Genomic DNA, 27711 nt, shown 5'->3' with positions numbered 1-27711 from the left:
TGCCGTTAGGTGAAGGTAGAGATAATGAGAGGCTTGCAAAAGTTCTCTTCTGATAGCTTCTATTTTATCAGTAAATAGGAAGCAAGGTCATCACTGGGAGAAGCTTCTATTAAGTGAAATAAAGTCCCATTGAGAGAGCAAGTGATCAGCTCAGTTTCTGAAATGGAACTCAAAGATTAATGGTGATGTGCTCTAGTGGTTAAGAGTTTTGCTGAAAATACTTAAATTTTGAGGTTCACATGTAATATCAATGTAAATTTCAAATAACAATAAACACATTCTGAACTTTATTTTTACTAACTATTTAAACCATTCTACAAAATGCTCTACAACATTAAGAAAACCTCAGCAAAATTTGGGGTGGGAATTAGACTCTGTTTATCTATCATCAAAATATCATACAAACACTTGTTTTAAGTGTTTAACTGAAGATATTTAACTCTGTGGAATTCTTTTTTTTTTTTTTTTTTTTGAGACGGAGTCTCGCTCTGTCACCCAGTCTGGAGTGCAGTGGCGCGATCTCCGCTCACTGCAAGCTCCACCTCCCGGGTTCACGCCATTCTCCTGCCTCAGCCTCTCCTAGTAGCTGGGACTACAGGCGCCCGCCACCACGCCCGGCTAATTTTTTTTGTATTTTTAGTAGAGACGGGGTTTCACCGTGGTCTCGATCTCATGACCTCGTGATCCGCCCGCCTCGGCCTCCCAAAGTGCTGAGATTACAAGCGTGAGCCACCGCGCCCGGCCAACTCTGTGGAATTCTTTATAGGTGATGGTATATTTAAATTCCATACATGACAATGAAAATTTACCCCAAGCATACAACTCTTTAAAACAAAATAACACACATTTTTAAAAACTTTCAGATTAAGTTGTTTTGCTTTTTTTTCCCCAGACATGAAAACTAAGCTCAATCTTTTTCCCCAGTCACAGCCGTGAGCTTACGGCAGATTTGCACAAAGTATACCAATTTCTTCTTGGATTCTTCATCTAGTGATGCCAGTGGTTCATGCCATCACAGGTAGAAGAGATGGTTGGCTAATTCCAGACTGGGTTCTTTATGAATGCTTTGTGCCACCAGAAAGGTCAGCTTGTGAGCATACTGACATGGTGCTGGCACACTGACTATGCCCTGAGGAGAAAAAAGTATTGATAATAATTAAGAGATTACCTTGTTCTTCAAAGTGATTTTTTCTGATTTTATTTTGTCTGCTGGTTACACAGATAATAGAATGGGTTTCTGGGTAAACAATATCTAACCTCAACCAACAAAAGGTAACCTAACTTACTGGGAACTTAAGCTCACTGGAGAGGATGGAGTGAAAAGTCACTGGCTTCATGATACTGGGAGTAGGGAGCCATCACACTTCAGACTAGTCTTTGTCCTGTGATCTCATGTTTGGAACTCCTTGGAGGAGCTCCGTGCAAACCTTGGGCTTGGCTTTTGGGAACAGCTCTTGGCCTAATGCACAGGAACAAAGGGCAGACCCATGCCTGTTAACAGTTCCCCACCAGGCACATCTGAGTTGGCTTCAACTTCTTCATCTGTAACATGTAAATAACAATACCCTGATTTCCTCCCAGGTTTGCATAAGATAATGTATATAACAAAGTCCTCTAGAAGCTATAACTGTTAATGTATTATAATAGTTATTGTTATTTTGTTTCTGTGATAGAGTGGTTTCCTCTCACTGTGGACTCAAGAAGTGATTCATTCATTGATTCATTCATTCCTTCTTTGGGAAATATCAGGTATTGTGCTATATCTAGGGATACAAAGATGAAGTGTATGACAATTCCTAGGTGGGACTCTTGAGTATCGTATTTACATTAAATAAACAGCTTTCACTCACAGGCCAGTTGTAGTACAGGTGGCACAATTTGAATGTAAGTCTCTGCATATGGTCGGGCTTCAAGCCGTTGTCATCATAGATGACATTATAGTAGGTAGGACTAACAGTTCCCCGGCAGGCCACCTGGCTGATCAGATAAAAGTCATACCTGAGGGGGAAAATGGAATGAATGTAGGAAAGAAGGCAAACAGAGTAAGGTCAAACATAAACTGGACGCAACGAATGTTTTGTTAAAAATTGATTTTCCAATGGCACTTGCCATTCATTACGTGTTGCTTCTGAATCCACAACAGTGCCAAGTGGGGGGTTCTGTACAGTGCGGTTCATTTCGGTAAAGAATCGTGGCATGCACTTCTTCCTGACCACAATCACCGACAGTCTTGAGCTAAAAATTAGAGAGGCAAAATATGAAAAGAACTCAATCCAATCTATACAGTTTTCTATTTTTGTGTAATTTAAAAAATGAAATAAATAAAAATTCCATTTGAAAAACACTGCAAAGCAGAAAATAAAAATTACCCACAATCCCTCCTTCCCTAGAGATACATACAATTTTTTAAATTAGGGATTGTCCATATTTGGTGCAAAAGGATGCTATTCCCAAGTCATTTGCCCCCTCAAAGGGGGCAGGAAGGAATGCTGAACTTCAACTGGCACTTTTGCGAAAGATTTTCCAGAATTATCCATGGAGACAAGATGTGTGTGTGTGTGTGTGTGTGTGTGTGTGTGTGTGTGTGTGTGTGTGAGTGATTAGTGACTCAACCTATTTTCCCCTTCACTCTTCCTCTCAATTTTATTTCCAAGTAGCAAAGGAAGAACCACAAGTTCTTCCTATTCCTCTAGTCATCCCTTCTGTATTACACAAAACTCATGCCTGGGTGGATGGATGGATGGACCAAATATACGTTCTGGCCAAATGCTGAATGGTGAAGTGTTAATGTATTTGGTAAAGCCACGGCGAAATCCTAACATTTGCCATTACAAAAGGCATCCTTACATCCTCTGGGATGTAAGGATCACTATGGAGTTTCATTTTAAGCATTATAATTATTTTTAAAATTTATCACGAATGTTTTCAATATTGAAACTATCAAAAGTTGATGTTATAGTGCAAGAAAAGTAACTCTTTAGTACTGTCAGCTGCTAAATTTACTCCTGCATCCCTCAGTTGCATCCCTGTGATTCTTAATAAACACATGCACCTGAGATCAGTGGAGAGCGAGGTATTTTGGCCCTAACAGTTGGGATAAAGCTGCAGGTGATACTGCCACCAAACTTTCAGGCTTCCCCTCCACTCTAACAATAACTGACTGAGGTCAAGACTCAGCTCCTTTGTGACTTGTGGCTGTGACCCTTTGGTTGATGGTGATGATGATGATGTAACCCTACAGATAGGGCTATGTGTCCTGCTTGGAATAAGATGCTTTCCAAATATTTTAAGAAGCTGACTTAAGATTATTGTCCTCTCCTATTTTCCATTTCCAACATTTTCTTGAACTTGCCATTTCACATAATCACTGCAGAAAATTTTGTACTGAAACACAGAATCTAGAAATGTAACAGTGGAGCAAGATGCCTGGTGTTCAGGATGGTCTGATTTCCATCTGCAGGTTAGCTTTCATGGCACTCAAACCCTTTGAGAACCTTCCATAGACCTTAAGTGCACATCAGTGCCTGCAATTCAGAGGCTTTCGTTCTGTGTGTATTAGGGCCTTGAATTTGAAATCACAGTTTTCTTCTATGTGATATTAATATGTATGAAGCATTTTCACTGCCAGCAGCCCTGCAGACTTCATGCTGAATCTGTGTCAGCTGCTCTGAGGGTACCTTTCTTTGTCTAGGTTTCCCCTCCCAGGGCCCCCAAAGCTTACACCACCCAAGCTATTGATGTTAGACCATCCCAACTACCCTCCAATCTGAAGGAAATGATAGAGCTCTACTGGCATGATACAGAAACACAGCAAAACTTAATTGCATAAAAAACAAAACTTATGCTTGAATACCTTGTGTGTAATAGCTACAGCTGAATATGCTATAATTGGGAGTATGGAGGAAAGAAAAGTAATTGAATACCTGGTATTTGAGCTGGATTCTGCCACACTGCTCAGCAGCTGTGGGACTTCGTATTCAATAAGTGTTTTCAGCTGACCATCCCCTACACCAGCACGGTACACAATTATCCGTGCTGGCAAATCATGATTGTACTTGTACCATTTGTTGAGTGCTCCTGCAGAATTTGGTGTCAGTAAGAAAAGAATTACTTTTCTAATGCCAACAAAAAATAACATTCCCATATATTGCAATGTTTAAATGGGTTTGCTATTTCAGACCACTGTAAAATAGGGCAATACATAATTTGGGTTATATTTGCAATAATTTAACAATGGATAACTTTAGGGAGCATTCCTCTGTCTCTGCTATTCGAGGAATCATAATGGTTTCTATGGCATGATATATTCTTAAACTTGGCCTATCTCTTTAAATAAAATTTTAATATTCAAGCAATAAATTAAAATTTAATTAATGCAATAGACAAATGCCTAAAATCAAATTAATATTAGTGTCTTCAAGTCTTTAAATCCTCTAATTAGATATAAACTAATTTTATATCATTTTCTTTCCTAATGAGAATAAATATGAAAATCTAAGGAAATAGCTTTGCTGTTCCTCTGAAAACATATCTTCACACTGACTCACCCAATTGATTCCAATTCTCACTGAGGAAATGAACTCTGAAAACATTTCTACTCACTGTAACTATGAATTTCCTAAAGAACAGAGACCATAGAGTAACTGCTACCCAACGAAAACCTTTAATAACTGCTAAAATAATTACCTGCTAAAAAAATTTACCAAGTTTCAATGTGAGGGAAATATAATAGAATGCAATAATTATTTTCATGTATATATCGCATAGTTATTTTAAGAGTTTATTGTTTAGGAAATTCATTTTAGTTTGATGGAAGGTAATCATATATGTAAGTCCATTACCAACATGTATAAGCAAATTCATTTTTTAAGAAAAAATACGTATTGTAAATTTACAGATGGGAAAATGCAGATCAGGAGAGGGAAGCGTTTGCACAAGTCACACTGCTAGGAAATAGCAAAGCCAGACCTAGGCCACGACTGGTAAAGAAATAGAAACCCTAGATTTGTCTTTGCATTGCATCCTGCTATGGATAGGGCACCTTTCCTCATCTGCTGTCTTTCCCTTCTTCTCCTGCTTTGCCACTTTATCTGTTAGCACCCCTATCCTACTCCTAGGTCTACACTTAACATTGCTCTGTCATAACTCGAGTTCCTCCAGGGTTGGTTTCTTTTGACCTTCAAACTGCTTGTCAGGGAAACCAGCAGCCACAAATTTTCCTTCCTTCTGGCTTCATGTTATCACACACAGACAAATGTAAATGTAAATGCTACATAGTCTGATTGTTGGCCTAAATCGGCATGCAGCTTCAGAGATCTTCAACTGGGTGACAGTTGACAAAGACAGGTGTAGAGAGTTTGCTTTGACCTATGTGGTCTTCTATAAGCATGTGAATTTGAGGTCTGAAGGAACAGTCCTTGGAGCCCACCCACATTGATATATTTTTAGTACCAGTCATGAAAACTTTCAAGCAATCTGCAACATCAGTCATTGTTCTCTGAAGGATACACCGAGAAAACCACCTAAAGTTAAAAAAAATAAAAGTAAAATTCAACTTCAATTTTTCTACCATAAATATTCATTAATATTAAGAAACAGATATTATGAGTAAAAATCAATGTTCACAATTTTGTATGTGTTATGTGTTCACAATTATATCAAGGAGTCCCTTTACCCAAAAAGAATTTATTGAGAAGAGAAGCTAAACATAGTGTTGGCATCAGCCATATCTAGCTTCAAATCCTAGTCAATATACTCACCAGCTGTGTAACTTTGCTATGTGAACCTAAGTCTCAGTTTCCTCATCTGTACCAAGGAGATTTACAAGGTAAGTACATTAGTTACTACCTCATAGGGTTGTGGTAAAAATTAAATCACATAATATATGTAAAATACTTAGCACAGTACTTTGCATATAGTAAAGAGTAATAAATCGAGGCCACTATTATTGTTATAAATGAATGAATTAATTTAGCAATAGAGCTTCTACTGTCAAAATATTCAAAGATTTCTGAAGCATAAACTTTCATTCCTATAGGTGATCCTTTTGGATTAGAAATCTTAACATTATTAACTTGTGTAGATTTCAGAACAAGTTCTCTTACTACCACCATTAATTAACTTAAAGCACTTGGAAATGAAGATCATGACTTCGTGTTAGGTATGTTCCAGTATTATTATACCTCTCTAAATATATGCAACAACAGTAATACAGCTACGTGTGGTGGCACGTGCCTATAGTCACAGCTACTTGGGAGGCTGAGGTAGGAGGATTGCTTGAGCCCATGAGTTCAAGGCTGTATTGTGCTATCATTGTGCCTGTGAATAGCCACTGCACTCCAGCCTGGGCAACAAAGCAAGACCCCATCTCTAAACATTTTGGTTTTTTTTGTACAAAACAACAACAAAAAACAAATAAAAAAAAAACACAATTAGGAATGCTGCCAACAAACTAGAAGTCCTGAGTGATATTAGCAAGGTGGAAGAATAGGAGCTTTCTACCATCATTTCTCTTCCAGAAGCATCAATTTTGACAATTACCCATGGATGAGACTAACTCCAATGGTGACGTTCCAGCACATCACTGGAGTAAAACATCAGAGAATGGATGCATTAAAGAGGGTAACACAAAGAGATTCACTTTACCTGCATTGCTCCTCCCCTAGGGAGGGACAGCTCAGTTCCATGAGAGACTACATCAGCCCATGATTTCTCTTACAGGGTGAAAATTAGAGTGTAGTGAGTGAGTACCCAGCTCCCTCACCCATTCAGGATACTACCTAAGATGCCCACTTTTTTCTTGCCTCAACCAGAACAACAAGATTATCAGCACAGCTAGGAGGTTAGGAGAGTCTGGGGGCAGAAAAGAGTGGCTGCAAACCCTACTGACTGCTCTATGAGCTTCATTAAGAGGCCCTCCTGTAGGTTTCTTAGGATACCTTGCCTATGGACCACCTCAACTGACTCACGGGCACCCCAAATGCTATCTGTATCTCACCACCACCCCTGACCAGGCTGGCTCCCCAACCACATTTGTTCAGATGTTGAGTGCAAGCATTTCACACAAACAGGTAGCTTGACTCCTCAAGATTTGGAGAAGGTACACAAATGAGCATTTCAGGGCACCACCCTAGGGAAAACAGATGAGAGCCTCTTGACAGCTGGCCTGGCTTTGTGGGATTGAGAAAGTGCATGCAGTTTTAAGGATCCCCCCACCAAGTGAGAACCAGAAGCGTGGAGTGGGCACATGAATAGAAAACATGTAACAGAGCCTCAGAATCCCTAGCTGGGCTGACTGTTAAAGGTGTTTCTCTCCCAAAGATAGCCAATAAAGACTGGAAGAAGTGACTGATTCTTCAAATGCAAAGACAGCAGTGCAAAACTTCAAGAAACATGAAAAATCAGGAACTGACCGGGTGCAGTGGCTCATGCCTGTAACCCCAGCACTTTGGGAGGCCGAGGAGGGAGGATCACCTGAAGTCAGGAGTTCAAGACCAGCCTGCCCAACATGGCGAAACCCTGACTCTACTAAAAATACACAAAATTAGCTAGGCATGGTGGCAGGCACCTGTAATGCCAGCTACTAGGGAGGCTGAGGCAGGAGAATCACTTGAACCTGGAAGGCAGAGGTTACAGTGAGCTGAGATCACGTCACCACACTCCAGCCTACGTGACAAGAGCGAAACTCCATCTCAAAAAGGGAAAAAAAAAAAGAAAAGAAAAAATAAAAATCGGGAACTATGACACAACCAAAGGAACACAATAATATTCTAGTAACTGACCTCAAAGAAATGGAGATTTGTGAATTGCCTGAGAAAGAATTCAAAATAATTGTTTAAGGAAGCTCAGCAAGCTACAAGGGAATGCAGACAGACCACTCAATGATATTTAAAAAAATACAGAAACAAAACAATAACTTCAATATAGAGATAGAAGTCATTAAAAAAGAACCAAGCAAGCTGGGCCTGGTGGTTCACCCCTTTAATCCCAGCACTTTGGGAGGCTGAGTCAGGTGGATCAGGAGGTTAGGAGTTTGAGACTAGCCTGACCAACATAGTGAAACTCCATCTCTACTAAAAATACAAAAAATTAGCTGGGCATTGTGGCAGGTGCCTGTAATCTCAGCTACTTGGGAGGCTGAGGCAGGAGAATCACTTGAGCCCAGGAGGCGGAGGTTGCAGTGAGCCAAGATCGTGCCACTGCACTCCAGCCCTGGGCGGCAGTGTGAGACTCCATCTCAAAGAACCAAGCAGAAATTCTGGAGCTGAAGAATACAATGAATTAAATAAAAGCAATAGAAAGTATCAATAGCAGACTTGATCAGGTAGAAGAATCTGTGAATTTGAAGATAGGTCATTTGAAAATACACAAAGGAGAAAAAACAAAAGGACTGAAGAAAGCCTATGGAGTTTTTGGGATACCATAAAGAGGGCTAACATTTGCATTATAAAAGTTTCAAAAGGAGAACAGAGATAGGCGGAAAGCTTATTTCAAGAAATAATGGCTAAAATGTTCTTGAATCTGGAAAGAGATAGGGACATCCAGGTACATGTAGCTCAAAGTTCAGAAGCAGGTTCAACCCAAAGAAGAATTCACCAAGGCATATTACAATCAAACTGTCAAAAATCAAAGACAGAGAATGTTGAAAGGGGCAAGAAGAGAGGCTTATTACATGCAAAGGAACCCTCACAGGCTATCAGCAGATTTCTCAGCAGAAACCTTACGGGCCAGGAGAGTGAGATGATATATTCGAAGTTTTGAAAGAAAAAACTACTGATCAATCAAGAATACTTTTCCTTGAAAAGCTGTCCTTCAGAAATGAAAAAGAGATAAATAATGTTTCAAACAACAAACTGAGGAAGTTCATCACCATTAGACCTGCCACATAAGAAATAACAAAGGGACTTCTTCAAGCTGAAATGAAAGGATGTAATAAGTAACATAAAAACATATAAAAGCATCAAACTCACTAATATAGGTAAGTATATCATCAAATTCAAAATACTTTAATACTGTAATAGTTGCTTATAAACTACTTATAACTCTAGTTGTAGGGATAAAAGATCAAAGTATTTAAAAATATAGCTACATAATATAAGAAAATAACAATATAATTAATAAAAATAGCTACACAATATAATTAATGCATACATACACAATATAAGAAGATGCAAATCATGACATCAAAAACATAAAATGTAGGGCAGAAAGTAAAAGTGAGGAGTTTTTGTATGTGATAAAGTTATCAGCTTAAAATATACTGTGATAACCATAAGATGTTTTATGTAAGCCTCATGGTAATTATGAAGCAAAAATCCATAGTAGATACTCCAAACAAAAAGAAAAGAGAAAGGAATAAAGCATACTATTGCAGAAAATCATCAAATCACAAAGGAAGACAGTGAGAGAGGAATAAAGAAACAAATAATCTACAAAAAAGCCAGAAAACAATGAATACAATCACAATAGTGAGTCATTACTTATCAATATTTTAAATGTAAATGGATTAAATTCTCCAATCAAATGACACAGTGTGGCTAAATGGATAAAAAAGAAGACCTAACTAAATGCCACCTACAAAGAGATTCACTTCAGCTGTAAGGACACACATAGATTGAAAGTAAAAGGATGGAAAAAATATTCCATGCAAATGGAAACCAAAAGAGAGCAGGGGTAGCTAAACTTAGGCAAAATAGACTTTTGTCCAAAAAAAAAAAAAAACCTCACAAAAATCAAAGTCATTGGATGATGATAAAGGAATCAATTCATTAAGAGAATACATCAATTTTACGTATCTATGCACCTAATAGTTGAGCATCTAAATATATAAATCAAATATTAACATCTGGCCGGGCGCGGTGGCTCAAGCCTGTAATCCCAGCACTTTGGGAGGCCGAGGCGGGTGGATCACGAGGTCAGGAGATCGAGACCATCCTGGCTAACACAGTGAAACCCCATCTCTACTAAAAAATACAAAAAATTAGCTGGGCGTGTTGGCGGGCGCCTGTGGTCCCAGCTACTCGGGAGGCTGAGGCAGGAGAATGGCATGAACCCAGGAGGTGGAGGTTGTGGTGAGCCGAGATTGCGCCACTGCACTCCAGCCTGGGGGACAGAGAAAGACTCCGTCTCAAAAAAAAAAAAAAAAAAAAAACAAATATTAACATCTGAAGAGAAAAATAGCAATACAATAATATTAGGGAGCTTCAGTACTCCACTTTTAACAATAGATAGATCATCCTGACAAAATTAATAAGGAAACATTGGACTTGAATTATACTTTAGACCAAATGAATCTAATATATAAAACATTTCAGCCAACAGCCGCAGAATATATATTCTGCTCAAGCACACATGGAACATTCTCCAACACAATTCATAGCCAGTATTAACAACTTTAAGAAGACTGAAATTATATCAATCTGTTAGTTTTGTATTGCTATAAAGAAACACTTTAGACTGGGCAATTTATTTTAAAAAAAAGGTTTACTTGACGCATGGTCTTACAAGCTGTATATAAAGCATAGTGCCAGCATATGCTTCTGGCGAGGGCATCAGGAAGCTTATAATCATCATGAAAGGCAAAGGGGGGCCAGGGTGTCACATGGTGAAAGAGGGAGCAAAAGAGAGATCAAGAGACATGCCAGGCTCTTTTAAACCGCCAGCTGTTGCATGAACTAACAGAACAAGAACTCACTCATTACCATGGGGAGGGCAATCTACCCCCATGACCAAAACACCTCCCACCAGGCCCTACCTTCAACATTGGGGACACATTTTTTGGAGGGGACAAACTATATCAATATTTGGACAAACTATATCAATCAAGCTTACTATTGTCTGACCATCATAGTATGACACTAGAATTAATAATGGAGGAAAACTGCAAAATCAAAATATAGAAACACAACATACTAAACCTTATGGGATGCAGCAAAAGTAGTTTAAGATGGAAGTTTATGGCAATAAATGCCTACGTGAAAAAAAAAGGAAAGCCCTGATGAACATAAATGTAAAAATCCTCAACAAAATACTAAAACCTAATTCAACAGTATATTAAAAGTTTCACAAATGATGAGAAAATGGGATTTATACCTGGGATGTAAGAATGGATGGTTCAACGTATGCAAATCAATAGCTAGATGCATCACACTTCCTGATTTCAAATTATATTACAAAGCAATAATAATCAAAACAGCCTGATACTGCCATAAAAACAGACACATATGCAAATGGAAGAGGATAAAAAGCCCAGAAATAAATCCACACGTATACAGTCAACTAATCTTTGACAAAAACACCAACAATAGGCCAGGCGCGGTGGCTCACGCCTGTAATCCCAGCACTTTGGGAGGCCGAGGCGGGCGGATCACGAGGTCAGGAGATCGAGACAATCCTGGCTAACACAGTGAAACCCCGTCTCTACTAAAAATATAAAAAATTAGCCAGGCGTGGTGGTGGGCACCTGTAGTCCCAGCTACTAGGGAGGCTGAGGCAGGAGAATGGCATGAACCCAGGAGGTGGAGCTTGCAGTGAGCCGAAATTGTGCCACTGCACTCCAGCCTGGACAACAGAGCAAGACTCTGTCTCAAAAAAAAACCAACAATACACAATGGGATAAAGAAAGTCTCTTCAATAAATGGTGTTGAAATAACTAGATATTCACATGTAAAAAAATGAAATTGGACCCTTATACCATACACAAATATTAACTCTAAATGGATTAAAGACTTAAACAAAAGATCTGACACTGCAAAACCTCTAGAAGAAAACATAAAGCTCCATGACACTGATCTTGGCAATGATTTTCTGAATATGACACCAAAAATACAACAAAATAATAAAAATTTCTGCATAGCAAAGGAAATAATTAGCAAAATGAAAAGCAACCTACATAACAGGAGAAAACATTTGCAATCACATATCTGATACGGGGATGATATCCAAAATATATGAAGAACCCATACAATTCAATAGAAAAAAAAATCCAATTAAATAGATATTTTTCCAAAGATGACATATAAATGGCCAACAGATACATGAAAAGGTGCTCAACATCACTAATCACCAAGGAAATGCAAATCAAAACCTTACACCTGTAGGATGGCTATGACTAAAAAGTCAGAAGATAAGTATTAGGGAGAATGTGGAAAAATGGGAACCTTTATACATTGTCAGTGGGAATGTAAATTAGCATAGCCATTATGGAAACCAGCAAAGAAGTTCCTCAAAAAATTTCAAATAGAACTACTATATAATCCAGAAATCCCACTCTGTCTATATATCCAAAGGAAAAGAAATCAGTATCTCAGATATCTACACTTCCATGTTCAATGGCCAAGATATAGAATCAACCTGTGACCACTGATGGATGATTAGATAAAGAAATTGTGAGATACACACACACACTCACGCATACACACACACACACAAACAATAGAATATTATTCAGCCTTAAGAAGAAAATCCTGCCATTTGCAACAACATGAATGAACCTACAGGACATTATATTAAGTAAAATAAGCCAGACACAAAAAGACAAATACTGTACGATCACTTATATGTGGAATCTAAGAATGTCAAACTCATAGAAACAGAGGGTAGAAGACAGTTATCGCGGGCAGAGGGTAGGAATATTTGATGTTGTTCAAAGGGTACAAACTTTCAGTTATAAGATGAATATGTTTTGGACACTTAATGTACAGCATGTTGAGTATAGTTAATTATCATGTACTATTGTATAGTTGAAATTTGCTAAGAGAGTAGATCTTAAGTAGTCTCACCACACACACACACAAATGGTAACTATGTGAGGTAATGGATATGTTAGTTACCTTGACTGTGGTAATTATTTCACAATGTATACATGTATCAAAACGTCACACTGTACATTCAAAATATATATAATGTATGCATCAATTACCAAAAAAGCTGATAAAAATTATAATTTTCTGATAAATGGTGACCATTTGAGGAAAAAAACTAAAGTGGATCCCTACCTCACTCCCTATATAAAAATAAATTTTAGATATACAAAGAAAAAAATGAAAGTCCTTTATCAACTTGATTAATGATGTGGCATATATAAGAAGCATCTCATAAAACCTGGAATGAAGTTGTAGGCATGCAAGTATGGTGTTATTATGGTGTTCCTTTTTCTGTTTCCCACAATCCAAAATACATACCTGACCATGAATTTAATGGAGTAAATAAAATAGCTTAAACCAGGAAGAAAACATTTTGCAAAGGGCTGCTATAGCCTCAAAACACATTGTTCAATTACAAAGGTGGAAACAATTCTAAGAACCATAATTTAATGAGTACTATTAGCCAATGTTTAAGTCATTATCCCTGATTTTGCCTGTTTTTAATAGCTGTGTGAATAACAGCCACATCAAATGTCTGCGAATATTAATAATCATAACAAGAAGTATGTATTGAGTATTTACCATGGGTGGAGATGTTCAATGCACCTTATTTTAGATAATTCCCATAAATGCCTTATGAAATAGACATCATTATTATTTCTATTTTACAGATTACCATAGTGAGGCACAGCAAAGTTAAATAACTAGACCTCAGTCACAGAATAAGTAAGTGGCAGACCAGGGTATAAATCCAGGCAATCTGATTTCAAAGTTCAACTGCTGGACATGATATATGTAAAGTACCTAGTACAGTTACCAGTATGGTGCAGACACTCAGAAAATAAATAAATGCACAAGAATTTGTACACATCTATCATCTGGGGAAGATGAGCAATAGCTCACCCTGATGAATATATAAAAGGTTTTTTAATGAGGCTACATAGTACCCCAATATTATCAATCACATTTTTATATGTAAGTGTAATTTATGAACATAAGTGTTAGTGTTTAAAATGAGTGAATAATACAAAATATTCCTTTAGTGAAACCACAATTAATAGTCTAACTAAATGAAGAGTATGTTCAGGTAGTTTTAGCAGTACCTGGTGATTCCGGGGTTAACACTGGCCACACATCCAACAACCATCACGTCCTTGCTGAGTGCATCTTTACAGACATCAATACCGACCACCATCAGGGACTTTAACTATAAAATTAAATTTGTCATGATTTAATGGGATGAGGTATCATTTCCCCTACCAACGGTTTAATAGGAAAGTTTTTAAAAATAGACTCCAGTTACTGAATTCTTAAAGTTAAGCTACGTGTAAGGGAGATTGAGATCCAAGAGCCAGATTATTAAACCAGAAATGAGAGAGACTTAAAGATGGCAGGAAGAATATGGTACACACTTATCTTAAGAGAAACACTATCGTCCAAGATAGCCATCATCCTTTGTGGGGGTGGGGAAGGGGCATCAGTGGCTAAAGAGATTCTGGGAGTGTGGTCAGTGCATTTATCGCTTGCCTCTGGTCTGGAGGAATCTGAAGAGGAATTCCATTCTTCATTCTTCAGATCTCTAAGGAATCCTCTCTTGGCTATGCACCTTTGCGGGGAGTGGGAGAGAGGGAGGCTGAGGGTAACTGTGTTCATCCTGGTTATGGACATGTAAGGAAATGGGCAACACTCCCTCGCTTCTCATTCTCCTCACTTACTCCCATGGTGGCTACAGTTCAGGGAAGAGGATTTTCTCAGTACCTACCACAGTTTGGAGGTTCAGATCATAGGCTATGCCAGCTCCCCAAGCTCTAGGGAGGCCCCATCCAGGGTGCAAGGCTATTCTCAGAGTTAGCACCCTGCTGAAAGCAGGTAAATGTGGAGGCAATGGAACACAGATTTTCTTTTTTTTTTTTTTTGAGACGGAGTCTCGCTCTGTCACCCAGGCTGGAGTGCAGTGGCACGATCTCGGCTCACTGCAAGCTCTGCCTCCCAGGTTCACGCCATTCTCCTGCCTCAGCCTCTCCGAGTAGCTGGGACTACAGGCGCCCGCCACCACGCCTGGCTAATTTTTTTGTATTTTTAGTAGAGACGGGGTTTCACCGTGGTCTTGATCTCCTGACCTTGTGATCCGCCCGCCTCGGCCTCCCAAAGTGCTGGGATTACAAGCGTGAGCCACCGCGCCCGGCCGGAACACAGATTTTCAAATAGCAGCCGAAATTATTCAAATCAGGTCCCTATGCTGAGTTAGCAGCTTAATTGAAGCTCCCTGAGAAGCAAGGAGCCTCTTTTGGAGATTCACAATGGCTTATGGAATGCCAAAACACAGGGCAGAGGCTCAAGAAACAAGCAAACCAAATAATTCGGAGATCATGTGATAACATCTCCTACTTTAATCTTTAAAATGAATTTATTAATTACTAATAGAAAAAATGTGACAGGGTCCTTACAGGTATTTCCACAGCCCACAGTTCGCCTCCGAGCTTGCAAGTCATCTGCATGGCGATCTTGGTGGCGATACTCATCATCATGCCCTGTTTATTCAAGGTCCGAGCAAGCACACATTGGCTTGGGACTGGGCAGTCGGAGCTCAAATATTTTTTAATGGAATCATAATAGGTCTTCTGATTAGAAGGCAGAATGCACATTACCTAAAAGCAAAAACAGCAAAAGATTTTGGAAGTTAATTTTACTTCTGCTAAGAAGTTGCTTTTTAAAGAAATGAATTCATGAATTATTCTCCAAACATCTTTTACCCCTAAGTTCCCAAGAAGCAACACTAACATGCCTACAGTTCTCTTAAATGGCCATTAAACCACTGCTGAATTAATCCATTTGAAATGCCTTCCCATTAGCCATTCACTCTGCAAAGCCCCACCCCACTCCTACCCATCTCCCTTGGCTTTTCCTTTCTCCTCATTTCTCTCCTGATTTGATTCTGTCAATTCCCTCAGATTCCCTTCTCACAGAGCTCCTTCTCCAGCTATCTCCACTCCCTCAGCCCCAGCTTTGCAGTGGTCCTTTCCTGTGGTTTTCGAGTTCTCATTCCCATTGGTCCCTCCCTGACCCCACCCAAAGATAAGCAAAGTCAAGAATTAGCTTAAACTATGGTGCTTTTCCCATTAGGTACAAGATAACCAAAATAAAGGAAACAAAAATACACTTTTTAAAAAAAAACTGAAGTTGAGAGTATGGATATGGGGTGGGGGGGCGGGGGATAGAGAAGTTTCAAGTCCCCTGGCTTTTCTTTTTTTGAGACAGAGTCTCACACTGTCACCCAGGCTGGAGTGCAGTGGCGTGATCTTGGATCACTGCAACCTCCACTTCCTGGGTTCAAGCGATTCTTGTGCCTCAGCCTCCCGAGTAGCTGGGATTACAGGCGCCTGCCACCATGCCCGGCTAATTTTTTTCTATTTTTAGTAGAGATGGGGTTTCACTATGTTGGCCAGGCTGGACTCGAATGCCTGACCTTGTGATCCACTCGCCCCGGCCTCCCAAAGTGCTGGGATTACAGGCATGAGCCACCGCCCCTGGCCTACTCCTACTTCTTATCAGATGCTTTCCGCACTGAAGGGCCTACCTCCACCTCCTTCCCGTATTTTATTCTCCACTTTCAAAAGCCCCCAAACTGTAGAAAAGACAGTGCTGTCATGATTAGCAGAAGAAAACAAAGTAATTTTTCCACCTATAGAATTATTTAAAGTCACAATGTCAAAAGCTAAAATTATTTACATTTAATTATATAAAGAAAAATATTTTTAAATTATTAGCAAACGGCTCTTAGAGGCCTTCCTTCCTTCCAATTCATGAGTTTGGCTCCAAGCAAGAAAAGTGGTAGAACAAGGCAGTGGCCCAATGGGCTGAGAGAAGATGGGAGCCAAGTGAGACTGTTTCCACACCTGGGGCTGGACAAGTAAGCAGGTATGTGGGGAATAACAGGAGCCATGCAACATACATTTCCTAGCTATGCCCATTGAGAAAGCCTGGGGATAGCAACACCCCAGTAGCAATGAAGCACACCAAGTGCCCCAAATCTTTGTATCTAAATACTCTTCTCTGCTAAAAGGAATCAGGACTCCCAGGAAGGATATCTGATTCCAGGGCTGGGAAGCAACACTGTAAGATGAGCCTGGAATATCTTATTTTGCCAGAAAATAAGAAAGTGCTCCAAGAAAGATGGAGACACATGAAAAAGACACAGAAGCCAGCTTGAAGGGGAATCCCACTGGCAAAATCAGGTACGATATTATGAGCAACAAAATAAATAATAAGAGTAATGGACTATAACAAAATAGGAATCTATGAGTCTATGCAGATATAAAGAAACAAACAAATAAATGGGGAGAAGAGAAAGTTCTTCCTATGCCACCTAATAACTGTAGAAGGACTGATGGGATGGAAGACCATCATTTGTTAACCATCATAATAATGATGGATTCAGGCAAGAATTACGATAGATGCTAAGACAAATGGGTAAAAGTGTGATGAAGAACAGGATTATTTATACAGTCTCAAAATATCTACATATGCACACATGCGACTGATAAAGCTTAACTTTACAGTGGAGAAATCAGGCAGATATCACCATAATCAGTGGAGTGCCACCTGGTAGGATGCACTCAGAATATAGGATCATTGCTGTACTACTCTTGCCAAAAGTGCATAACGTGAATTTAATCATGAGGAGATACCAGACAAACCCAAACTGAGGGACGTTATACAAAATAACTAGTCTGTACTCTTCGAAATTGGAAAGTCATCAGAGTCAAGGAAAATTAAAGAGCTGTTCCAGATTGAAGGAGAGACTATAGAGACTGGACAAGTAAGTGCAGGACAGTAGAGCCTTTTCCTACGGAGGTGACAATTGAGACAAATGAAAAAAACTTTCTTAATTTTGATGATTGTCATATGCTTCTGTAAGATAGACACCTTGTTTATAGAAAATATGCACTGAAATAGTCAAGGGCACTGGGGCATCATGCCTGTAACTTACACTCAAATGGTTCAGCAAAAAAGATAGAAAATAATAAAGCAAATATGGTAAAAGGTCAATAATTTGGGATTCTGGGTGAAGGGTACATGAGAGAGTTGTTTGTACTGTTCTTGTCCCTTTTCTGTAAGTTTGATTTGATTTAAGTAAAAAATAAATGCTCTCAGGGTGAGAATTCTCTGTTTCATATAAGATCCTTTAGAGTAAAAGAGAAACTCACTAAAAGAAAAGCAGAGAGATTAGCACTTAGCTAGTTAGTTCAGTTAGTTTGCATGACATAAGAACAAGAATGTTGGAAGTTGAGCTGAGTGAGCAAGGGAGGTAAGAAGGGTAGATGGAATGGACAGGAAAAGCCCTACAATAGCCCAGAGGTGCTGAGGTCTGGTAGAAGAGTAAACATTCCTGGGAAATAGGACTCGTTGAAAGATTTTTAAGAACAGGGATGTCAATTCTAATTTGTCTGGAATGTTGGGATGTGATGTAATCATGCCTTGGCCCCTAACAGTCTGCAAAGTCAGCTACACACACATGCCCTTTGGGAAATGAGGCAACTGTGGATGTCCCACCAGGTGATGCAGCACAGGAGGAAGTGGTCCTCTCTGAAACACACAGAAGGTGGCAGGAATTCAGAGGAAGCAGGAATTTGGGGCCATAGGTCACTTGGAAAAACCTAACCCTCCAAGAATCCCCTGAAATATAGAGAACACTGGATACCAACATTTATGGGATGAAGTGGGAGTCAGTTTATCTTAAATCTTAAGGAAAAGATGACCACAATGAGTTGCAAAATATGGAGACATCCAAGTGGCTGTTATAGGGGTAACAAGAAGTACTGTATTTTAAAATTAATATTAGAAATGTGGAAAGGAAATAAAATATTGATTAAAATACTAAGATTAATACTTTATTGGGTGCTTTGGAGAAATGCATGGCAATTTGCAAATATATCATGGGAGGGTATGTTCAGACTGTAGATATAAAGCAGAACTAAAATTATAGATTAAAGGAGTTCAAAAAGTATCCTATACTTACCAACTGAACATCAGGATCAACATATTGCTGTATAGCTCTAACGAATGCAGCTGGATTTTCTTGTACTTTTATGCTACATAAAAAGATTAATTTTGAAGCTATGTAATTTCCTTCTTAGTAGCACATAATCATATGGCATTAGAAATAATACAAATAAACTTTCATAACAGACTAGTAGTTTGAGGAAAAATTAGAGAAAAATAAAAACGTTTTGAGTCTAAAATTGTTTCTTTCACTACAATATATGACAAAAACATTTAGCAATAGTTTTTACAGTGTAAAAAATGGTTTGGTAGAAAATAAGATCTTCTCAATCGTCCAGAATCCCCACAATCAATAATTCTGTTGTTCAAAATGGGGTTGAAAGTGAACTTTTGAAATCCCAAGTCTCATAGTATCAAATGTCTGAGTGTTCAAGCTCAACCAGGATTAAGATTTCTATAAGGGTGAATCGCTACAAGAATCTAAAAATGAATGTTTCAGAAAACATCAGGTTAATGAGACCAAGATATTCAGCTAATTTGCATGATTCAGACAAAAATATATTTATTTTCCTTCGTGGTTGCTTGTCTGGAGCCTGGAATGTCTAGCCTTAATCAATTAATCAGTGCACAAGTACTTAACAATTATCTGTTCTGTGCTTACATTATGTTAGGGGCCAGCAGCTCCAGAAGTAATTCTCACACACATAGGAATTTGTAAAACTAGTTTCTTTATGTAGAATTAGCCTCTTTTATGTGTATATAAGTGAACTGTCCCAATGCCCAGTGGCCTTTTAAAACTCGCCCAGCAGGTGGCAGGACCATCAACCCCATGACTGCAGATTCTAACAGACCTATGTGACTGGCTGGCAGAACCGTCTCAGCAACTAGATGGTCCTGACTCCTCCAATTCAAACTCTTGCACCCTGACTCTGCTGCACTTATAGTCCATTCCTTCTAAAATCATCAGGTGAATGTTTTAGAAGACAGAAGCTATGCATATAAATCTAACAGGTAAATGGATACTTTATGGAAAAAAGAAGGTTGAAATAAAATATGAGCTTTCAAATAAAACAGGCCAAGGACAGAACACAGCAATGGGCTTGTTCCAGAATTTACATGAGAAAGAGCCTGTGATGTCCGCCCAGGGTCTGCGGACTGTGGCTTCTTTCATAATCATTTCCTGCTTTATTAGCTCATGGGTTTAGAGAAAGTAGAGCCGGTGAAACTCAATCCAGGCTATTTATTAACAGATTTGATAAGAGGAGAGTTCTAAACAATGGTGTTAAATGAGACTTTGGGATTAATACTTGTGCTGCTGATGCAATTAATTAGTAACTATGTGTTTAAAGAATAACTCCACTATAACAAGGAAAAATAAGTATCTGTTCCTCTTTTCTAAGCATATCAGTTTCAGTAAAGTGAGGCATGACCAACTTTATGGCTTTTCTAAAGCAAAACAGTATTTATTTTCAGTGTGATTGTATATGTATCTCTTACTCAATGAAAAACAGTTTATTTATCTTTCTCATTCCCAGCAACTGGCATAGTATCTACACATATTAGTACTCAATAAATGTTCTAAGAATAAATGGTTGACCTTAGTCTTATCAGAAAACTCTCTGAATGACTAATAGTATGCTACAGTAACAGAATCAGAAAAGCTTATTTGAGATCTATTTTCATATTAAATTTTAAAGCATAAAATCTATCAAGTAAAAGTCAGGACATGCAACTTTTATTTTTTAATATCCATTTGCTATTAATAACTGATATGAAAAACTGATCTAAAAGAAGGAAAAACAGTTGAGAAGACAATATATGGACTTATTAAAGATTTATATCCCAACTGGTACTGGAAAGATTTTCAGGTAATGACACTACTGCTTAAGAACTGTGTACAAGTTTTACAAAGACCAACATAAAATATATTCTAACTTTATAAAAGTTTAGTCATTACAAAATCTATCTACTTATGACTACTTTCTTGGCACTTTATGTTAGGAAACTGTACTGGGAAAAAGAAGCTTTTGTTGATACATCTGCTGTTATTCTCTACCTTCTAACCAAACCAAATTAATATATGAACAAAATTCAATGTATTCTCACATTTTGGGGTAGTCCACATTAAATCCCATGGAACCTGCAACTCTTCTCAAGCAGTTCAGAAAGCTCTCGGCAACATATTCAGTTCTATTACTACATAAAATCAACCAGGTATTCAAAGACTGTGCATTTAAAATCTTGCAAGTTCGAATATCCTTGGACCAGTCAGCAGCAGACACAGGTTGACACTGAGAAAAATAATGATCATGAAAGGATTGAACAAATTTATTCAGAGAGCAGCTAAATAAAGACAGTGTGAAGATGGCCAACATTTGTTATAACTGTTTAACACAGTTTGCTATTCAGTCTTAAAACACAGATGCAGGCACTGCACATCTGAACAGAATACATGTGCTTTCTGGGAGTGGAAGCATCTGGGCATCATCCCAGGTCTTCCAGGCACTGGTGGCAGAACCTTGGAGGTCCCTTTAACCTCATGATTCTCTGCGGTGCACAGAGAACGATGTCTGATTCAAAGATCTCTGAGGTTCCCTTCCAGCTCTGAGTATCTATGCCTTTCTTATGAATGATTCAGGCAAACAGCCTGTATCGTTTTATCTTTTACTTTAGCATCTAAATAACTCAGAATGCTGATTATCAATACTCTAGGTCATCATAATAAAACTAACACACCCTACAGAACAGTTAAGTGTTGCAGGAAGTCAGGGACCCCAAACGGAGGGACTGGCTGAAGCCATGGCAGAAGAACGTGGATTGTGAAGATTTCGTGGACATTTATTAGTTCCTCAAATTAATACTTTTATAATTTCTTATGCCTGTCTTTACTGCAATCTGTAAACATAAATTGTGAAGATTTCATGGACACTTATCACTTCCTCAATCAATACCTTTGTAATTTCTTATGCCTGTCTTTACTTTAATCTCTTAATCCTGTCATCTCATAAGCCGAGGAGGATGTATGTCGCCTCAGGACCTTGTGATAATTGCATTAACTGCACAAATTGTAGAGCATGTGTGTTTGAACAATATGAAATCTGGGCACCTTGAAAAAAGAACAGGATAACAGCAATGTTTAAGGAACAAGAGAGATAACCTTAAACTCTGACCGCTGGTGAGCTGGGCAGAACAGAGCCATATTTCTCTTCTTTCAAAAGCAAATAGGAGGCCGGGCGCGGTGGCTCACGCTTGTAATCCCAGCACTTTGGGAGGCCGAGGCGGGCGGATCACGAGGTCAGGACATCGAGACCATGGTGAAACCCCGTCTCTACTAAAAATACAAAAAATTAGCCGGGCGTGGTGGTGGGCGCCTGTAGTCCCAGCTACTCGGAGAGGCTGAGGCAGGAGAATGGCGTGAACCTGGGAGGCAGAGCTTGCAGTGAGCCGAGATCGCGCCACTGCACTCCAGCCTGGGAGACAGAGCAAGACTCCGTCTCAAGACAAAAAAAAAAAAAAAAAAAGCAAATAGGAGAAATATCGCTGAATTCTTTTTCTCAGCAAGGAACATCCCTGAGAAAGAGAATGCGCGCCTGGGGGTAGGTCTCTGAACTGGCCCCCTTGGGCGTGGCCATCTTTTATGGTCTGTAGATTATAGAGGTGAAATAGACCCAGTCTCCTATAGCGCTCCTAGGCTTATTAGGAAGAGGAAATTCCTGCCTAATAAATTTTGGTCAGACAGGTTGCTCTCAAAACCTTGTCTCCTGATAAGATGTTATCAGTGACAATGGTGCCAGAAACTTCTTTAGCAATTTTAATTTCGCCCCGGTCCTGTGGTCCTGTGATCTCACCCCGCCTCCATTTGCCTTGTGATATGCTATTACCTTGTAAAGTATGTGATCTTTGTGACTGACACCCTATTTGTACACGCCCTCCCTTTTTGAAAATCCGTAATAAAAACTTGCTGGTTTTACGGCTTGTGGGGCATCACGGAACCTACCGACATGTAATGTCTCCCCTGGACACCCAGCTTTAAAATTTCTCTCTTTTGTACTCTGTCCCTTTATTTCTCAAACCAGCCGACGCTTAAGGAAAATAGAAAATAACCTACGTGACTATCGGGGCAGGTTCCCCGATAGTTAAGATTATATATTAAGCTAGGAGTAGGTACGCCTAGGAGTAGGTATGCCTAGAAGCAAAGATGAAGCCAGGATGGAGCTCCTTTCTTACTCTCAAAAGGTCTCTCATGTGACCAGGAAAAACAGGTTTCCTGCGCTGAAGAGGAGGAATGTTAGCCTGCTTCCCAGACCTCTGCTTATATCCTCAGACTGTAATTGAATGATGCCTTTGGCATAGCAAGTGGGGAAGATCCAGTGTTAGAACTAAAAGGGACCACATTGTATGCTAATCTCCTGCTACCTGAAGTGCTGTCAAGCATTCCTTGACCAGCAGCTTGAGCATCGCCTAGAAGCCAGTTAGAAATGCAGAGTCCTGTGCACCACCCCAGACCCACTGAATCAGAATCTTCATGTTAACATGTCCCCCAAGTGATTCACATGTACATTAATATTTAAGAAACATCCCAACCCTCTTGTTTTACAGACTAGAAAGCTGTGACTGAGAGGTTACGAAACCACTTGGCAGCAGTGACAGGTTTAGAATGCTGGTCTCCTGACATGGCAGTCAGGGCACTTGCGACCAAGCACTGTGACTTCTCTGTCTTCCAACCATCAGCCATCCTCATGATGCCTTCCACTGGCTGGGCTGGATTCAGCCCCAGGAGTCCACCTACCTCGGCCTGAGAGCAAAGGAGAAGGGCTAGCTTTCCATCAATGGCTCTCTCTGGAGCCAAGGTTCATTCCTGTCCATTAGAGCATGAGGAGAGCTATAGTCCTTCTGCCCACCACACTTCTTCCTGCTGTTGTCTTATGGGGCTGGGAGGAGACCCAGGACAATGTACCCTGAGACCTGTGAACTTTTAGTTCATTCAGTTCCTAGGACCTAATTTCAGAAAAGCAGAATGGGCCAAGAAGTTGATGACATTGTCATCATAGACACCTGCTACCTCCAGTGCATGAGTTCTCCTGTTTTAATGCCCTTTCTCCTATAGACACCAGTTTCTACACCAAAAAAATGCAAACAAATACATAAAAATGAAAAGCTCTGGGAAATATGATTTTACTTATAGAGATTATGAAATGGATCATTTTAAGTACATAAGTCCTTCTTCACATGTGGATCTGAAACTGAGCTTCTCTTTACTGACCTCTCGCCGAGATCCTCATGGGAGTCTACATTTTAGTACTTTACAATAAAGTTTTGTTTTGTTTTGTGTTGAAAAATAGTACTTCCTTAGCTTCTCCAATGAGAGTTTTTGTAACTTGGATAGAATTATTGTAAAGAAATAACAAGGCCAGGCATGGTGGCTCGTGTCTGTAATCTCAGCACTTTGAGAGGCCGAGGTGGGAGGATGGCATGAGCCCAGGAGTTCAAGACCACCCTGAGCAACATAGGGAGACTTGGTTTCCACAAAAAATGCAAAAATTAGCTGAGCATGGTGGCGCACGCCTCGAGTCCCAGCTTCTTGGGAGGCTGAGATGGCAGGATCAATTGAGCCCAGGAGGTTAAGGCTGCAATGAGCTGTGATCATGCCACTGTGTTCCAGCCTGGGCAACAGAATGAGACCTGTCTCAAAAAAACAAAAGATGAAAAAAATTCCCCCCATTCTACCAACGTGATACATTCATTGTTCAGTTATATCAGTTAGACATAGTGATTTATTATACCCAATAAAGGTAAGAAGAGAGCCTTTAAACATGAAATGTGACTGGTGTTTTGAAGTGGGCAAAACTGAGGGGGAGGGGAGAAAGATAATGTATAATTTTTTCGTAAAATATTAATAGGTTCATTTCTTCAGCCGAAGTCTGGAAGTGGCGATGATTTGTCTCTTCAGGTTTCAGAATGTCTCTCTCCCCAAGTACTATGTCTGGGGCTGGGTTCTGTGCATATTTCTTGATTTTTATGTCCAATGAGCAGTGTTTTATTTTGAAAGATTAACATACACAACTGATATGACAACTAAAAGTCCGGTTTTGGTATCAGAAAACAATCTATTAGAACTAATGTTCATGAGTTAATAGAATTTCCTCAGATGACTATGGCTTTTTTTTTAAGAGCAATGCCCCACCCAACAGAAGATGGGTATGTTTTAATTGCAATGATTTGAAATACTGTCTTCCGACTAACCTAAATCATGTCCACTGGGTGCCGCTAAGTCCGTGCAAGTAAATTCAGATTGAAAAGGAAACCACAGGGGATCTGAAGTCTTAGAATAAAGAAATGGAAGTACATAGCCAAACCAAATATTATAAGCACACAAGCCACTCTGGCCAATGCACAAACTTACACATATTCAAGTAAATACTTTTAAATGAAAATAAAATCACAGCACTTACTATGTGGTCTTGCATTAATATTTTTTCTGAAGGCACAATCCGGCCAGTCAGAGATAGCTGGCTTCCAAAATGCAGTCCCCAGGTCTCCAGTTCAAAACGAGCATTGGTATTCCTGTTGATAAAGTTGTTTTAAATCATTAAAGGGAGACAGAATTATAACTTACTGAATTAGTCAGGGGCTGATTTTCTGTGTCTTCAGGATTCCTGGCTTCTAATTCTACTCAGCATATTTTTTCCCTGCTTAAAAGAATTATGGGACAATTGTGCTCATTTGGGATGTTCAGGAATGGGAAAAGGATTCCAGTGGGAGTATAGTGGTTAGAAAAATAAGCTTTCGAGCCAGACAGACCTGGGTTTAACTCCTAGCTCTAACATTTAATAATATATGACCTTGAGCAAACTATTAATCTTTAAGGCCTTGGTTTCCTTACTGGCAAAATGTAAGGATAATAAAAGTACCTACTTCGTAGGATTATATAAAGATGAAATATGATAATACACAGAAAGTGCTTACCACAGTCCCTGGCACATGGCATGTGCTCAAAACCTATGAGATATTATCATTCTTGATGACACACTTGTTAATAAGGAGATATTTTGGAGCCAGTGGATGTGGAGATGTCTTTTGTGAATATCTGAATTTGTTGGGTTGAGTCGAAGAAGGATGATAAAAGAAGGGAATATAAGAATTTAAGCTTCAGAAGATTCAGGATCTTCCTATTATCCTGTCTATCCTATGAGGAGAATATTAATATCAGCAATAATAACACTAATTTCTATTGTGTAGTACTTTCCATTTATAACTTAATAAGCTTTAATCATAGTTGATGTTTTAGCTCATGGGAGTATGATATATGATAACTTCCACTGAGCCATAAGCTCCTTGAGAGCGGCAACCATATATAGGACTCAGCACACAGTAAGCCACGCATTTGCAGGACATGGAGGAGATCCCCACGCTTTTGTTTCCCTATTAAAGCTCTACCTCTTTTTTTAGGGGAGCTCAAACCTCTTCACCACTGTCTCTCTACAATAGCTCACTATTTCCACCTATTCAGATTATGTCTTCTCTGGTCACACTAATTCTTTTGAGTTAATTATTTTGCTTCAGATACTAACTGCCCAAGATGAGATGAGTGAGGCCATCACTGGTCAGGAAATGGGGTGAGGTGGGTGGTATTACTGAAAGGTGGTGGATAGATGCATCAGGAAGATTAATCCACAGTCACTACAAGGGAAACGAACCAGGAATCCCTTCTCCATTCGGCATAAGTCTGAGGGATGTCCAGGGTAAATGACGTAAGGTATATCCATGGAATTGAAAAACTATGAAACCACTAGCATGATAATAGAGATCACGTTTATCATATGGAAATGTTTGAGAAAAACCCTGAAGTGAAAAGAGCAAGCTACAAAACATGATGTACAGTATTATACCATTTCTCTTTAAAAAAATAGGATTATATGCATTTGCAAAGTCTGAAAGAATATTACTAATAATATTAATTGAATTAATTATTAATTCAATTGTGATTCACTCATTTGTTAAATATTTACTGAGTAAACACACATACACACTCTTTTCTCTCTCCTTTGTGCTATGTAAGTTTCCAAATCCTCCACGAGCTAGTACTACTTTAAAAAAGATTTAAAAAAAAAGACTGTTGATCAACAACATAGCCCAATAAGAATATAAAGCAAGCTACATATGTAATTTAAAATTTTCCAGTAACCACCTTAAGAAAGTAAAAAAGTGACAAGTGAAATTATGTTTTAAATATATGTTATTTAACCCAATAGATTAAAAAACTGTCATTTCTAGATGTGTCACTAGCCACATTTCAAGTGCCCAGCAGCCACACTAGATAGTTCAGTTTTAGAGGGTCAGAAAGGAAAACCAAGGAGAAGCTCAATTTTCCAATCATATGTTATAGCAAACTGTCATAAATAAGAACTGAAACATAGTCGGATAATCAGATGGGCAGAACCAGATAGCACAAAGGTATATCTCAAATTTAAAAGGCACACAGTGGGGTTTTCCTAAAGTTCAGTCTGCTGAGGCCACTGTATTAAGAGCTGAGCATTCCTGACCCTGAATACCGCAGGCCTGGTGTTTTTCTGGTTGCTTTGTTTGCTCGAAGGTTGTTGTTGTTGTTTAGATTATAACCTTTTTCTTTATTCAACATTTTATCCAGACCTCAATGTATAAAACAGATGAAAGCAGGGCATGGAGGTAAAGCAAGTGTTATTCCTATCAGCATGGCCTCCAACTCCTTTCAACCCCTTAGTCCTGAGACATCTCAGATGAAGGGCTGTGGACAGCACAATTCAAAAGCTCCTTGCTCTGAATCAATATGAATGAGATATTTCCTTCAAGGAATATATCAGTGTTA

The 27711-nt window shown here is 39.1% G+C and overlaps 1 protein-coding gene across 1 annotated transcript in view; it reads right to left on the bottom strand.

Moving 5' to 3' along the window:
• Positions 1-264: 264 nt before the first annotated feature.
• Positions 265-27711, bottom strand: part of PIWIL4 (piwi like RNA-mediated gene silencing 4) — a 57480-nt gene continuing 30033 nt past the window's right edge. The window contains exons 11-20 of the mRNA XM_055283307.2: positions 25319-25430; positions 20973-21157; positions 18883-18955; positions 15311-15511; positions 13967-14070; positions 5452-5522; positions 3924-4077; positions 2110-2235; positions 1851-1998; positions 265-1129 (exon numbers count right to left, since the gene is read on the bottom strand). Coding sequence (XP_055139282.1) covers positions 1013-1129; positions 1851-1998; positions 2110-2235; positions 3924-4077; positions 5452-5522; positions 13967-14070; positions 15311-15511; positions 18883-18955; positions 20973-21157; positions 25319-25430 — 1291 coding nt within the window. The 3' untranslated portion in view covers positions 265-1012. The remainder of the gene's footprint in view (positions 1130-1850; positions 1999-2109; positions 2236-3923; positions 4078-5451; positions 5523-13966; positions 14071-15310; positions 15512-18882; positions 18956-20972; positions 21158-25318; positions 25431-27711) is intronic.

The sequence above is a fragment of the Symphalangus syndactylus genome, chromosome 6 (assembly GCF_028878055.3).
Source record: "Symphalangus syndactylus isolate Jambi chromosome 6, NHGRI_mSymSyn1-v2.1_pri, whole genome shotgun sequence".
Taxonomy (NCBI): domain Eukaryota; kingdom Metazoa; phylum Chordata; class Mammalia; order Primates; family Hylobatidae; genus Symphalangus; species Symphalangus syndactylus.
The sequence above is the reverse complement of the archived record's forward strand: the minus strand, read 5'-3'. Positions and strand labels throughout refer to the sequence as shown.